General features: G+C 39.0%; 1 protein-coding gene across 1 annotated transcript; it reads left to right on the forward strand.

Moving 5' to 3' along the window:
• Positions 1–1,142: 1,142 nt before the first annotated feature.
• On the forward strand, positions 1,143–16,556 carry slc4a1b (solute carrier family 4 member 1b (Diego blood group)). The gene is made up of 20 exons (XM_046068885.1): positions 1,143–1,159; positions 3,051–3,125; positions 5,031–5,160; positions 6,712–6,752; positions 8,248–8,428; positions 9,357–9,492; positions 10,212–10,284; positions 11,171–11,213; positions 11,356–11,540; positions 12,195–12,405; positions 12,517–12,720; positions 12,811–12,959; positions 13,079–13,273; positions 13,412–13,660; positions 13,814–13,903; positions 14,534–14,700; positions 14,780–15,021; positions 15,146–15,315; positions 15,473–15,646; positions 15,802–16,556. The coding sequence occupies exons 2-20, from the start codon at positions 3,099–3,101 to the stop codon at positions 15,880–15,882; spliced, it is 2,748 nt and encodes a 915-aa protein (XP_045924841.1). The 5' UTR covers positions 1,143–1,159; positions 3,051–3,098; the 3' UTR covers positions 15,883–16,556.
• The last annotated feature ends 447 nt before the right edge of the window (positions 16,557–17,003 follow it).

The raw sequence follows: 17,003 nt of genomic DNA on the forward strand, positions 1-17,003 counted from the left end.
AGGTTTGTCTTCTGATGCCAGTAATATTTCTATTCTTTTAGAATATTATGTATGTGTTCAAGAAAGTGTAGCCTCTAAAATCATTATTGGTTTGTGCAAGAAACTAAAGATTGTGTTGTGTGTCTCCTAGATTTGAGTTACTGCTCTCACTGATGATCATGCTGCCATGACTGAGACAATGCTGCCCCCTGTTGAGCTGAAGACTGTCCTCCTGTCAGAAACCACAACTGTAGACAATCTACAGTCTGTTAAGGGAAGCATCAAATTCTACTAATTGTTACAATTAAATTCTTCTCTTTGAAAAAGGATAATAAGTATGCCTAGGTATTTAGAGAATCAAATATTTGGGCTTCTAACAAGGCTTACTTTCAGGGATTATCACTGATGGTTAATAAATAATTTACTGAGGTGTAATCACTTTCAAGAGTATGTAAAACAAGTTATTGGTTGCCAGATTGTAAAAGCAAAATTGTGTTTATCCTCCTCCAGCCTGTCTTGCTGCATGCCATGTCATTACTTGATGTATTGCCTACTAAAATTTTGGTCTGAATGCACTGCAGCTCCTTTCCAGAGGGTGGGTTAAACAGTCCCTTGGAGGGGTCTTGCTGAAAAATTACAAATAGCTAAAAAGCAATGCCATTGCCGACAACCTGGCAACCCAAAAACAGTCCTTATTTATTCTTTATTAACTAACTGATCTATATGTGTACAACGCATTAATAAAGCTGTTAGTTACAACACCAAAATCTTTAATAGATCTCACGTTTCACTGATGGGCATCACTGAGGTGACTCAGTAGTGAATGAAGTTTGCAACTAAAAAACAGCAGGAAACAAAATGTGCTTTAAAAATGTCCCTTTTCCTTGTGATATCCACATATACAGTAGTTTGTCATCTAGTCATACCTCACCTGCCCACCAGGCACCCTCAGCAGGTTTCTCTCCTCCATTGATCACCTGACATCTCTTGTCATCAGTCTCCTGCCTCCACAGCTGCTGTTCCTCAGCCCCTTCATAAAGGACAGTTTTCCAAATGCTTTTAGCCAGATTTCTGTCTGGCTGCCAGCCATTCCTGCTTCCTCCTCTGCCTGTTGCTGATGTCCTGCCTGCCTGCTGGTTTTTGGAGTTGTTTGTCTGATCCTCCCTGCCTGTGACCAACTGTAAGCATCATCCTAACCTTTCTTTTAATCCTTTCTGTTGCGTCATATGTCTGCGTTTGGGTCCAGTTATGTGACGCCAGCTGCCAAGAACTGCTGCTTGCAATATGTGTGCTGCCAGACCTATAGGCACACTAACAATCTATCAAAAGGGTTTGGGCATCTATCTATCTTGTATTTGTCTTTTAGGACAAAGATGCTCTCCACTGATGTTTTTCTGACCACTTTTATTTTTTTCTTTTAAAACCTGATGGTTTTACGACGTGTGTGTTGTTGTTTTTTTCTAACTTTGAAGCACTTAGTAACATGGACTTGCTCTGGAAATAAAGAGTATTACGATTTAATCCATTGACTGTGATAGTACAGTATTTTTTTTGTAGAAACTTCACTTCTGGCTTCATCTGTCAACATTTTAAAGAATGCGTGCATGTATAGATTTCAACATGAGTCATTTCTATATTATCTATACTTTACTCACCGGCAAATACTGCAGTTTGCTTGTTTTTTAAATGTTCTTCTTTTTTACTTCAGTCAGACGCACAGACGTATTATCAGTAAAATGTTATTATGCACCAAACTGAAATTACTCATTATGTAAAAAGATTTCTCACTGTTATATCATAACTTGTGAGCAGAATGTTTGATATTTGTTGAGGTTGAGCTAATTTTAACAACAATAGTTTAATCTAACAGTAAAGTGTGTTTTTTAAAGTGATATGTTTTGTATAATGGTGAATGTGTAACTACTGTAATGATAAATTTTTGAAACGGTAACCGCTTTTGTTCCGCTCAGTCAGTTCACTCAGTAGATGAAGACTCTTCCACTGTAGTGTTGTTAGTATATTCTCAATATTACCCAGTGATTTCATATCAGCACTATGCACACAGAGCAACCACGACAGTGACTGTTATAGCAACTCTGGCTCTCAAATCTTAGTGTCAAACCTCTTTCACTGGACTTTAATTGATATATACTGTATATTATATTTGCTTTTGTTAGCAACATTATTGCCATGCAGTGCCTTGATTTCATTCTGTAATTACTTGCACATAAAACAGAAATTACCTACCAAATTTTGATTGATGTGTTTGAATCCTACTGAGAGGGTGTCTAAGGCATGCTCCCAAAACTTTAAAAATAGAAGGTTTATTGTTTGACAGTAATGGTTAACTGACCACTATTGTCTTATTGAAAAGGAATTAACGTGTAACGCCATATGAAGGCTGGAAGAAAAACACTTTGTCGACTCTGTTGTATGTCATGTAAATAAAGGGGATCTTACTTTCACAATTATCCTTAGTGCCACCTACACAAATACTTTGAAGTGTATTATACACAACGTAGGATTAAGCTTCACTGTCACCCGACTCCTCAGAGAAACAATCCCATCAAGCAGACTCAAAGAAGTGTTACATCTGAAGATCACATGTCCCAATTAACTCCTATTTCCCAGCCTCACTGTCTCTACATGTATGAGCTTGGTGGCTTATTATACTCATAACCTGCTGCAGTAGGATTGCCCCTTGTGTGAACCAGATGTGGATGGCTGATAGCATCCCTGTGACCCTTGTCTATATTTACTGACAGTGAAATAGACAGTTATGTGCTTGATACCTGAAAGACACAAGATCATTTGAGGTTTTCCTCAAATTTAGGGAAAGTGTCAATAATAACAATAGCAATAATATGTTGAAGATGTAAAGTAAAGTAAAGATAAGTAAAATCTCAAAACCAGTGGCAAAATACAATGTGAAGGTTAAATAATGAGACATGACTGTATGGGAGTTAAAGCAGTCCGTGACGGTTTGTGTCATTGGGATATTGTGAAACTGAGACTTGGGACCTGTTGTTGACTGTTTTTAAGGATGAATGACATGCTGCTATGTGTTACAGGTGATTGACATTACTGCTGACAACAGGAGACACAGGATTTGGGATACAATGGCCTCTGATTTGTTGCTCAAGACTGTGAGTGGAAACGCACTCACACACACATGCACACAAACTTAATGATGGCATCCAAGTTCAGACAGAGGTCATTTTGGAAATTATTGAATGTAAAGGGGAATTCCACAGATTAAACACTATACAGCCTGTGAAAACAGTTGTATAATGTACTTGGTGGCTCTGGATGAGCTCTGAAAAATCTGAGAAAATGACTCAAGTGACATCACTTTAAATTTCAGCTTCATTCTGGGAAGTTGAATTGTGGTTTAATACATAGACGTAACACAGTCTTGGTAACACTTTATAATAAAGCCTGCTTTTTACAGGTTAATTTTCTTATATGTATCGGGTAACACTAAAGTGCATATTGGTGCTTTTTGGAGGAAATACCGATTCCAAATGGATTTATAAAAAAAAAAATATATATATATATATAATATAATTTTGTTTTCTTTTTGTCCCTTGTTCCCCATGGTCTTGTTTTCTTCTTCTATACCTACATTTAAGTAGCAATAGGAACCAGTCGTTATCTTCTTGGTACCTGATTCAGACAACACAATTACACTGTAAAGGTGGGCTGTATTATTAAATGTTGCTATATTATTTTATTTTGTTGTTTTAATTTTTTTCTCAATCTATTAAATTCTTGTGCTCTGGGTGTAACCCCTAATATGATCAGTGTTTATTGCACATATGTACATATTTTTCTGTCATTAAAAACGTAAAGAAGAGCTGATCAGGCCTAAATGGCCGAAAGCTTGTCAATGTACTGTGTTTTGTAAACTGCATTGTGAGTGAAGTAGGATCCAGCGTTTATTTAGAGCTTTATCTAAACTAGGGATTTAGGATAGGATATCTCGGCCTCAGCTGCTTCTATTTTCACCATTTTATGCTGTTACATCTGTCTCTTGTGAGTTTGTGCTGATCAGACAGCATGGGTATTGCACAGGCACACCTGTGCAATACCATTGTGCAGTTTCCTTGTATTGGGGGGTTCCGGGGGGTTCGGAAACCAGTCAGCATCTGGTGTGACCACCATTTGCCTCACGCAGTGCAACACATCTCCTTCGCATAGAGTTGATCAGGGTGTTGATGGTGGTCTGTGGAATGTTGGTCGACTCCTCTTCAATGGGTGTGCGACGTTGTAGTCAGGTCAAGAGCCTGATGAGGACGATGAGCATGCAGATGAGCTTCCCTGAGACGGTTCCTGACAGTTTGTGAAGAAATTCTTTGGTTATATAAACCGATAGTTGCAGCAGCTGTCCGGGTGACTGGTCTCAGATGATCTTGGAGGTGAAGCTGCTGAATATGGAGGTCCTGGGATGGTGTGGTTACACGTGGTGTGCGGTTGTGAAGCCGGTTAAATGTACTGCCAAATTTTCTGAAACGCCTTTGAAGACGGCTTATGGTGGAGAAATGAACATTCAATTCACGGGCAACAGCTCTGGTGGACAATCCCTGCAGTCAACATGCCGATTGCACGCTCCCTCAAAACTTGCAACATCTGTGTCATTGTGCTGTGATGGAACTGCACATTTTTGAGTGGCCTTTTATTGTGGCCAGCCTATGGCACACCTGTGCAATACCCATGTTGTCTGATCAGCATCTTCATATGCCACACCTGTGAGGTGGATGGATTAACTCGGCAAAAAAGAAGTGCTCACTAACACAGATTTTGGCAGATTTGTGAACAATATTTGAGAGAAACAGGCCTTTTGTGTACATAGAGAAAGTCTTAGATCTTTGAGTTCAGCTCATGATGAATGGGGGCAAAAACAAAAGTGTTGCGTTTATAATTTTGTTAGGTGTACAACACTGGAATAACCCTTTAATGAATGTCAACTAACATACAAATGTCACCAAAGAATGAAAAATTGGGTTTCGATATGGTCAAATGTGGTTCCATCGTGTTTTGTATTCTAACAGAACAAAAGTGAAGAGGAGTGCTCCACTTACATCCCAAACGAGATGTTGACCATCGTGAAGGGAGAGGAAGAAGAGAAGACGGAAGCCGACTTACTCCAAGGTTTCCCTCCCTACCCCAATGGTGTTGAAGGTGAGCGTGCAGGCCATCCAAGCCTTTGTTGTCCTCCAAACACAGACATTAAATGTGATAAGATGATGGTAGGATAATGACACAGTGCGACTGGTTTTCTGCACATACCAAGCCACTGTATTTACTGTCAATATTATGGGTGAGACCAGAACACATGTGCGTGTCCGTGTGTCCATATGTGTGTGTGTGTGTGTGCATGATGTGTATTGGACCCACCCTTTATCAGGCAGCATGCTTCTTTAAAAAGGTGGTGTTTATAAAGTCATGCTTTGTCCCTGCTGTCGGCTTGGTGAGTGCCTGCAGGAGGTAAGTGTCACCTTTTATGCTACAGTTATGAATGGTGTGCAGTAATACAAGTAAAGCTATGGCATGAAAAATATGGGAGCAGGGCACTTCTTGGAAACTGCACACTTTATGCAATAGGATGATTTTTAAAGATTAGTGCAGGATTTTCTGTTTTGTCATACTGAAATTATGCCTGAACTACAAAGCTTTGCAAACACAAGAAAGTAAGACACTGAAGCTTGTAGATTTTGTGCATTAATAATGTGGGACAACGGAGGATGAAATTTAACATAGCAATAGTAAGGAGGCTCAGTGATCAGTGGAACCGATTAAGCCTGAGAGGAAACATATCTTCAAGGCTCATATATGACAGGTCCATTTTGAGTTACGATAATACATAAGAGTTGCTCAGATATAATGCTGCAACCTCAGGTGAGTTAAAAGAAGGTCCAACTGACACAAACAAATTGAGCAACATGAAAACAAAATGTCTGAATTTGCCGTGTAAATGTATCCTCCCAAATGCATTATTGACTATAACAAAAAAATTGCCTTTTTGCAAATTGGACATACACATTGCTTTTTGAAACATCTACAAATATGTGCAGGTTAGACTGCATAAACATCTTTGCAAAGCAGATAAAGTTACTAACATATTGTCATCTCATCTCGAGACACTTGGCACTTTACAGGAATGTATAAAGATGTATTTGCAGACATGAACCTATGTGTGCACACTTCATTTACACCTACTCATATAATATTATGTATAGTTATTCATTGTACATGTAAGAAGGTGCATTTGTACTTCACGCACACACACACACGCACACAGATGAGTGTAGACAGCATCTAGTCAGTGTCATCTGAATCTTCCACCCCTTTGCTCAGCTGTATTTTGGAAATAAATCATTCTGTTGTCACAGACAACTTCAGTGCCCTGGTCCAATCTGAGATAAAATGGAAACTCTGGAGATATCTTACATAAGACTGAGGTCATTTGCCAACTACAACCTAAATCAATATTTCCCATACAATTTATGTCTTTGTTGCAAATGAAAAAAAATTAATTCTGTAATTTAATTGTAATTAATGTAATTCTTGTTCACTAGCTAGCAAAGCTTTGAACAAGCAAAGTAAAGAAGGACTTTTTTGATAGCTGAAAACCACCCAAATGCACTAAGATTTTACTTTAAAATGTGTGAAAAAATTTCTCTGCTGAGTGACAGAGTGTGATTTTAACTGCATCCACGATGTCTGTTTCAGCTGCCTGGAACATCAACGCCGACCCCAGTGCACAGTGTCAGGTAAGAGGCACAGACACACACCCACGCTGTATAACCACTGCAGGCACACGACATGTATTGACAGTCCAAACATGTCTAAGGCGATCCATCATTCATGTCCACATTGGAAACTAGCAGTGGCAGTGAGCCTGGACAACCACCATGTTTACCTTATGGACTCAAAGTGTCACCTGGACATCACCTTTCCACTTTAGCCTGATCCAAGAGGACAAAAATGACAGTAGATTTGTGTGATACTTGTGAGTTAGTGAAGCATGAACGTGACTTTATCTGACCCTCCTCTGAAGAGAGGACATCTGTCTAAGGGACCATAAGGATACAAAGTGACTTGTCTATTGCTCTCTGCACCTACAAGTATAACCCAAGCTCAGGAATATTCAGTAAGGTTTGTTTAAAGTCTTATTGGTCATTCTTTCTCTTTTATTGTGCTCACTGCAAATTACTTTGACTTAACTTAATAACTAAATACCTGAAATAAAAATGCAAATAGTAACATCATTTACACAGTAACAGTAACAACAATACAGGCATCTCATCACATCATCTTTTATGTGGCTTCCTAACTCTCATTTTTACCAGAAGAGATTTCCCGATTTTTACCAGCCGTTATTTCCATTTTAACTCTGTTGTGCACAATTTATTTTAATTTATTAAATTTTTGTGAATAGTCTTTATTTGTGTTTATTTTATTAATATTCTTCTCCTGCCTTGGCACCTCGTTGTTTTAGCAAAGGTTCTCGGTTTGGCTTTGTTGTTTTTACTGTAAAGCACCTTGTAACTGTGTTTATAAAAGTGTGTTATTTTAAGTTAATTATGACCTTTTGACCTTGATTATTTTAAATAAAACATTATACATGTAGACTACTTTATAATCCATCATCTGCATTACGACTACAGATACATCTGAATATTAGTATATAATAGTAGTAATAATGTAGTATAAGTATGTAGTGTACTCATCTTATTTAGAGACGACTTAAAGGACATAATATGAGGTTTCAGCATCCTGAGTTAGTCAAATCAAGCGTGTATCTACCAAAAATTACAGCTGTTTTAGCACCAAATTCCCTCTTTTTTGTTTCCCTGGATGATGTTGAGCTGCAGTGGACGGACAACAAGAAAAAGAATTTTATTCTAAATAGAGACATGAGGAATAATTACAGCAACTGTTCAATGTGCATACTTAAAATAATGTGAACCTTTAGCCTAACAGAACTTACATTTCTTAATTTAAAATCTTTTTGTACTTTCTATTTTCCCTCTAATTCAGGTCACATAGAAACAAAATATATTCAACTCACAGTACACACACTGACAGGTAAGAGGTGGACAGTGAAACCACAGTTGGTCATCACATGCTCAAGCTGTACGTGTGGGAGGTGCAAGTTTAATAATCCACCTGCCCTGTCCAGATTGTTCCCTCTCTGTCTCTGTGTCCCTCATTTATGACCATATCAGTCAGTGCTTACTTCTAATTTTTCTGCTGTGCCCGCAGAGGTACGTGGCGCTGAAGGAGCTAATGAAGGACCAGAAGCAGGAGACCTACTGGCAGGAGACGGGCCGATGGGGGGGCTACGAGGAGAGCTTCGACCCTCAGACCGGGGTGTGGGCGTCCTCGCACATCTCCTACCTCACCTTCAAGAGCCTCATCCAGCTCCGACGCACCATGAACACAGGTCAGGGAGGAAAATCATCATCATCATGTATATATATATATACATATAAATATGATAAATTTTCCTTTATATATACTGTATATACAAATGAATCTGTCTATTTAGAATAATTTTCAGTGCTTCAAGTATATTTAGTCAAACACAGCTTAGATAGAATTTTGAGTTACTTGTACTTTTACTCCACTACTTAAAGAAGGAAATATTATACAACAATATTTTTACAGTCCTTAACATAAATAAACAGCTTTAAATATTTTGCAGATTCAGATTATTACAAAATAAAATCAGCATATATATTATGAGGAATTCTTATAGATTAAACAGCCGAGTAGAACAAAAACTAATCAAAACTTTACCAGCAATATATTACAATACATTTGAATTCTGCATACTGAGTACTTTTTTGGCACACAATTTATATTTTGTTGCTAATATTTGTCTACTTTAAGATGTCTGAATGCATGACGTGTACTTGTAACAGAGAAATTCTACATTGTGGTATTAGAAGATTTCTGTAACTGTAAGGGTCACACATCGATGATTAGAGTATAATTCAATAAATGCTTTTATTTATTTCATTCTCACTGTAATTCAGTTGTATACAAATTACATAACTCTCAAAACAAATTTTAGCATCAGATTCTCATATTCTTGTCGTTGTTGTATCATTGTTGTCTAGGTACAAGCTACTGAGATACAGATACAAGAAAATACAGTACTAACTTGCCTACTTCCCTACATTTTCTCTGACAGTATGTTTCACCCCGTTGGAGTGCCAAAAAGAAACACTTAAACTGCAGCAAGTTCTGGCATTCTCAGCGCTTCCTTTTACCTCTCATTTTGTCTGAACCACCCCTCAAACCACAAGCGCACCACTCTCCTTTTCATAATCATCTCTGAATATTTTCCAATGTGTTTCTTTGTCAAGGTGTGATGATTTTCAACTGCGACGAGAGGACCCTGACCAGCATCGCCGAGAAGATGGTCAGCGAGATGGTTAACAAGAAGGAAATCAGGCCTGGAGACCAGGAAGGAGTGCTGAGATCTCTGCTTCAGAATCGCAGGTCTTCTCCGTTACATCACACAACAGTGACTTGGGTCCAATCCCCATTGCCCTTCATAACCCACTGTGACATATCTAAATGAAAATAGATTGAAAACATCATCATCCATTTTACAAAGATATTTTATTCTTTTGTCAAGCACTCATTTGTCATTTGGTCAGATTCTTTTGTTTTTCTGTTGCCAGAATTTATCCATTTAACTTTTCAGTGTTATCCTCTGTGATTGTAACTTACTTTAGTCTAAATATTGTATCTCCACACTTCCAAATATGTAAGATCCTTTAATCAGAAGAAGAAAGGATTTTCTGGTGAAAACTAAATACCTAATTGTGATTTATTGAATTTTTTTCATGAACACAGTCAAATTCTAAGAAATTTAAGCATAAACAAAGGAAACAGTGAAACAGCTGGTCTGGCTCTGTCCAAAGGTAATAAAATCAGCCTACCATCACCTCTAAAGCTCACTAATTACAGGGCCAGGTAACCAGTGGAGACTCCAGAAAGTCCAACAAAGAGTCAAACTATTCCTTTAAAAAAATGTTAATGTAATTTGATGTCATGTAAATTCCCGTAAATATTACCGAGACCCCAGTGTCCTCAATTTTATTTTGTTCAATTACTACTGTGCGTGGTTTCATTGTCATTCATTGTTGTCCGAGCAACTCAGTTTTCAATCTGACAAAAACAAGCCAATGACACGTGCCGTTTTCTCCCTCCAGCCAATCAGATGATCCAGAGAGACAAGCCTTGACTGATGGGGTGGACCTGCAGACGTTTTCAGTCAAAGAAAGGGTAAGTCGTTCCCCTGATTAGATCATCCATCTGAACGTATCATTGATGATAACATGGCCTGATATCATGACAATGGTGAGAAGATGGCAGTGATCTTCATGGTGAAAGGGACTTTTGGCACACTTAGAAAGTTGTTCAGAGGAGTAAAGGCTTTTGAGGACTCTATTTTTGGGTTTCTTTTTAGCTGCATTCATTCCATCAATCTAATATTTTTTTGCTCAAATTTATGACTTCCTAAATTCTCATGGTTGAGGTGATTCACAATTTTTGAAAAACCTTTTTATTAGGTATGTTACAGCATATCAAAAGGCATTCCCAGCAATCAGCTAGGCTAAAGTCAAGCCCTACCTAGTTTGTTGCAGCCCACATGTTGGCCTTTGTCATGGCTTAAAAACTGAAACATCTTGAACCGGAGCATCTGCAGATTAATTCCATACTTGATATGTTATGATCTACTAAAGGCAGGCACGATACGAGATTATTAAATCCATGTTTTTACTATCTTCACGGCCATCTTGACTCTAACAGAGCTGGGAGTTTTGAGGGACAACTGAGTAAGATTCAACTCTTCTTTCTTTGTTTTGTGTAGTTTATTACAACAAAAATGTTCTAAATAAATGATGAATGATTAAAATTCAGAAGTTTGGACATATTGTCCATTTTATTGTTTTTGTTTTATTTATTGTAATGTCCTTCAGGAGACAAAAAAAAGTGCAAAAGTGCAAATTCACAGATTTGATTTAAATAAATTTGTTTAAACCCTCTGCTGTCATTTTTAAGACAAGCTCCACTTTAAAAATGCCATTTAAAAAAATATATTGATAATGATGATCATGAGAAAGTCTGGTGTTTGCTCACTAGGTCTGCTCATTCTCTGTTGTTTTAGAGAGATGAATCTTACCGCGTTGAGGCCTCCATGGTGCTAGTAGGTAAGCCTAGGTTTGCATTGCTTTCATTTAGGATCTTGAACACAGAATGTGTGTTTTAACTGACGCATTCGTATGCACATCTTCCTTTGTGTATATGCGTGATTTCACCTATAAATATATTATTTCTGTTTCTTTGAACCAGGTGCCTTGGACTTCCTGGAAAGGCCCACAGTTGTGTTTGTGCGACTGAAGGAAGCAGTGGTGCTCGACTCTGCCTTGGAGGCCCCAGTGCCCGTACGCTTCGTCTTTGTTCTGGTTGGCCCCAGCAAGACTGACATGGACTATCACGAGACTGGCCGTGCCATGGCAGCACTAATGGCTGATAAAGTGAGTTGGCTGAGACTTTCAACAGACCTAAAATGTGTGAGCAGTGACACATTAACCAACACTTAATAGTTAAAAGATATGATGACTTTTAAAGAGGTGTGAAAGTCTGCTGTCTACCCCAGTATGAAATTAAAAAGGGGGCAGTCTAGTGGTAATATTACAGTAGCTGCGTGTTATAAGTCATTGATTTACATGTGCCAAGTCCAAACTGAGTCTCAAGTCCTCTGTACTGGAGTCTTAACCTGAGTAGCTAGTTTGACTGAAAGTTGTTAAAGTTCAAAACACATTAGGGCTTCTTAACAGTCTTTAGAGCATAACAAAAATGCCCCAGTCTTTCTTCCTCTCATAATAATTTCCACTCTTCTCATAAACACAATCTAATCAAGTGAATTTTTTGTGGTGAAGGCATCTTCATCTGAGACCATCCTAAATCCAACACTACAATAAAAATACATTATTATCTTGTTCAGATGCTGCCTGAAGAATATCAATGTCCATGCAGGATTTATTGTTGCATACAACTTCTGCGAATGTTTAGAAAGTAGAAAATGCATTGCCACTCTACACCAAAGTTATTGATAGTATGAAATGAATATGCACACCGTGTGCAATCTGCATAAGTCCTAACACCCCCATCCACCATCTCCATCCCAGGTGTTCAATCAGGTGGCATTTCAGGCAAAGAGCGTCAGAGAGCTGACAGACGCCGTGTCGGGCTTCATGGACTGCAGCATCGTCATCCCACCCACCGAGATCCAGAACGAAGCGATGCTCAGCTCGATTATTAGCTTTCAGAGGAAACTGCTGAACGACAGGTCCCGGTCCTCTGATCCCACTCTCCGCCGGGACTCCAAGGCTCGCAGGGGTCAGTGCCATCAACACACACCCAAAGCTACTTTGGATTGTATCTTGTATATTTGCTGGAGTGGCTTTCTACTGTCACTTTAGTATTCACGTTAAATTGTGTTTGTCCCAGTTTCCATCTCTACCGGGCCTCCACCTGAAGACCCCCTGTCCCGTACTGGTCGACCATTTGGTGGGATGATTCGAGACATAAAGAGGCGCTACGAGTACTACAAGAGTGACATCACAGATGCTCTGAACCCTCAGGTCCTTGCTGCCATCATCTTCATCTATTTTGCCGCACTGTCTCCTGCCATCACCTTTGGAGGACTGCTGGGTATGTGTGCATATTTGTATGAGACATTGTTTTGCTGTTTTATGCAACAGATCCCATACCAATACTTTGATGCCATCTTTGCCACTACAGCTGATAAGGTGGACAACATGATGGGCGTTTCAGAGCTCCTCATTTCCACCAGCGTTCTGGGTATCATCTTCTGCTCTGTTGCTGCTCAGCCCGTCCTGGTCATTGGTTTCTCTGGTCCTCTGTTAGTGTTTGAGGAGGCCTTCTTTGCTGTAAGTTACAACACCAAATCATAGGTGAACTGTAGACATGAACTGTAGACTTATTTATAGTCTCATCTGATCTATATGATCTTACTGAAGTCAGCTCACCCCCTGTTTTCTTCATTCAGTTCTGCAAGTCCCAGGGCATTGAGTATATTGTGGGGAGAGTGTGGGTTGGGGTGTGGCTGGTCATCATCGTGGTGATCATCGTGGCCTTTGAGGGCAGCTTCCTGGTGCGTTTCATCTCCCGCTTCACCCAGGAAATCTTCTCCATCCTCATCTCCCTCATCTTCATCTATGAAACCTTTTCCAAGCTAGGGAGGGTAAAACCACCTTCATCCATTTCACACATTCCATCTGTCCCAGCGTAATCCGAGACATTTCATTTCTGTGATTAAAGGGCTGTTTCTCGTGGCCAGATTATAATCTTTCCTGATCTACAATCTCTGACCTCTCTGTAGATCTTTAAGGAGCACCCGCTGATTCTGAATTACGATCATCTGAACGCAACACTGGAAAATCCCTGGCATCCAAAGGTGGAAGAGATGGTCATCTATGACAATGCTACCGGCAACACGACTGTTACTGTCAACACCATTAAGCCACCTTACCCCAACACAGCCCTTCTTTCCATGTGCCTCATGTTTGGCTGCTTCTTTATCGCTTTCTTCCTGCGCCAGTTCAAGAATGGCACTTTTCTTCCTGGAAAAGTGAGTACACAGGCCACTCCCAGATTTTTCAGTAAAGACATGTTGCCAAATATAAATGGTTAATAGTTATTTTGTGTTATCACTTCTTTAATTAAATTTTAAACTCTTTAATCATTGATTTTTTTTTGTTTGTTTCTGATCTGTGCTTACCAGGTCAGACGGTTGCTTGGTGACTTTGGCGTGCCTATTTCCATTTTCCTTATGGTTGTTGTGGACTACAACATCGACGATACCTACACTCAGGTTGGCACATCTAGTCTAAGTGTTTATGTGTTGAATACATGCATAATTCATCTGATATTTTAAAGAATAGATTCACAATGTTTCTAAGTAATAGTCTGGTGCCCATAAGAACCATATGTTTTGCTTTCTGTAATCATTCCCTGTGTTCATACTACCCATTAAAATATGCCTACCTAATGTGTTTTCAGTGTAAATGATTGGAGACAAAATCTACAGACCTCGATCTGAGCAAAATGTATTTCAAATTTTAAGTTAATATGAGGCTTCAGCCATCAAAACAAGTCAAATCAAGTGGATATCTTGTCTTTTTTGTACAAAAAAAAAATTGGTACTATTCCTCCACTGCAGGTCAACACAAAGAGAGAATTATATACTGAAAACACTAATTTTGGACTAATTAACAGACTCTCACGTCTCATATAACCTCCAGATAAACTTTGGAATAGATTTTTGTGGATTTTTACCCTGCATCACAGTATGAATGGATCTATCAACTATCCTGTTCCAACTGTCCTGTTGAGTTGGAACATGACAGTTTACATTTTATAGTTTATACACCATGGGTACCTGCCTGTTGCATACTTGATTCTGTAATATATTTAATTAAAAACTGGTTGTTTTTCTTTACAGAAACTAGTGGTTCCCGAAGGTCTGACGGTGTCCAACCCAGAGAAAAGAGGCTGGATTATCAACCCTTTCGGAGAGCACCAGTCTTTCCCTGTATGGATGATGTTTGCATGCTGTGTCCCGGGCTTGCTCGTCTTCATTCTGATCTTTCTGGAGTCTCAGATCACAACGTGAGTCGTTAGCTCAACAACGAAATCACAAAACATTACATTCCCTGGCTTTAACCAATCTTGTTGCATCTGTTAACAGTCTGATCGTGAGTAAACCTGAGAGGAAGATGGTCAAAGGCTCCGGGTTCCACTTTGACTTGCTGGTTTTAGTCGGCATGGGAGGGCTCGCCGCATTATTTGGTGTGCCATGGCTCAGTGCCGCCACGGTGCGATCTGTCACCCACGCCAACGCCCTCACCGTAATGAGCAAAGGACCAAAACCGGTGATTGAGAAGGTGATAGAGCAGAGGGTCAGTGGCATTGTGGTGGCATTGCTGGTTGGTAGGTGCTGTCTGATCATCCACTCATAATTTAATCTTTTCCTCGACTGCCTGTCTAGAAAACTACAGGTCTGTCAATAAATCATAGTGTGCCATTCTTTACTTGAATGTCTATTTGTGTCAAGGTCTGTCAATTTTAATGGAGCCGATCCTAAAGATGATTCCCATGTCGGCCTTGTTCGGGATCTTTCTGTACATGGGAATTACATCGCTCAGTGGCATCCAGCTGTGGGATCGCATTCTGCTTCTGCTCATTCCTAAGAAATACCACCCTAATGAACCCTACGCCACCAGAGTAAGTATCTATATAGAAAGTGTCAACAGTAATGTAGGCCTACTGTATGCCACGTGTGTTGGCAGCTGTTAGAGCCCCTAAATCACATCAGAAAGCAAAATGTTTACGCATTTGTAGTCATGTCTGTCTGACTAATATTTCTTCATGTTGGTCACAGGTGAGCACAGGACGAATGCACTTGTTCACGGCCATCCAGATAGTGTGCCTTGCCGTTTTGTGGATTGTTAAGTCCAGTCCAGTATCCCTTGCACTTCCCTTCATACTCATCCTCACTATCCCGCTACGCATGTTAATGGGCAGGCATCTCTTCACCGAAGTGGAAATGAAATGTGTAAGTGGTCACCTCTTGTCATTTTGATGAAGTAATGCAGATGCAAGCAGTGCTTTAATGAATATGTGGATGGCTGCGCCTGAAAGGTCATAAGGTGGAAGGTGTTTGTGTGTGTGTGTGTTTGTTAAGCACAAATAATTTTGTGTCTGTTTTAGCTGGATGCCGATGATGCCAAAGTCACATTCGAGGAGGAGCCGGGGCAGGATGTATACTGTGAATCTCAGATGCCATTGTAGATGTCTTCCATGAAAGCTGCTAGCAACCTTTTATTTTAAGAAAAAGATACATATTTTACTTGTATATGGCTCACATGAATGCTTATTCTACATATGAGCACAAACATGTTTTGAGTGTTTTTTTAATGAAAAATGCAGATACAGTGTCTATCTTTATAGTAAAAACTGTCTTGGTCAAACATTTCTGAAGAGTTTTCAACAGTCACTCAGGTAAACAATTTGCATTATGTTGGTTTGTTTTAACAGCTTGTGCCATACACACTACTGAATCTGGAAATATTCATATAATATGAAATGTTTTTACAAAGAAAGACATAAAAAATGCAAATGATTTTAAAGGCATTTAGAAGAGGCACTCAAACATGAAATGAAAAAATATCCAATCATGCCATCACACACAGCAAAATACTGTGCCAAAAGCCAAAATTGTTTTTTTCCCCAAGCAATCACACATTGAATGTAACTTATTATTGTACTCACTTACTTGATGTGGGTAAAATCCAAACTCTGAATTAAGTAGTACATTATTTATAAGACGGGTGATGCAAGCAAAGTATAGATTTGTTTTGCAAGAATGATCAAACCGGTAACACTGGAGTGCAAAAGGACAACACCACTGGAGAGAGAAAATGTAACATTTTTGTGTGTGTTGTTAAAATATGTTGTGTTGTTATCGTCTTGTCATCTCTCTATAAATAATAAACTACCTCCCAAAAGACCAACTTAGTTTCATTGGGTATGGTTAGCTTTTAATTGTTGTTAAGGAAAGCAGGGACCAATGAAATGCTCTGTCAATCATGTATCTTGATATATACATATGTAAATAAATGATTTTGATAATTGATTCCTTCTCACTTTGAAACTTGTACATAAATGGAAATTATGCCTAGGACACCCAACAAAAAGACTTTGGGTGCTCCCAAATCAAATCTTTATATAACACATTTATTTCATGCCAAATAACAATATCATGAAATAATGTCCAGACAAAGTATTTAAAAGACATTTAAAACTCGAATAAATGGCAGTAAAAGATTGAACGATTCAGTGAGATGCAGGATTACAGAATTTGTAGCATCGCCTCTGGTAATGGAAGATGTAGGCTACAATATATTTTAATG

This window comes from Micropterus dolomieu, linkage group LG14 (assembly GCF_021292245.1).
Source record: "Micropterus dolomieu isolate WLL.071019.BEF.003 ecotype Adirondacks linkage group LG14, ASM2129224v1, whole genome shotgun sequence".
Taxonomy (NCBI): domain Eukaryota; kingdom Metazoa; phylum Chordata; class Actinopteri; order Centrarchiformes; family Centrarchidae; genus Micropterus; species Micropterus dolomieu.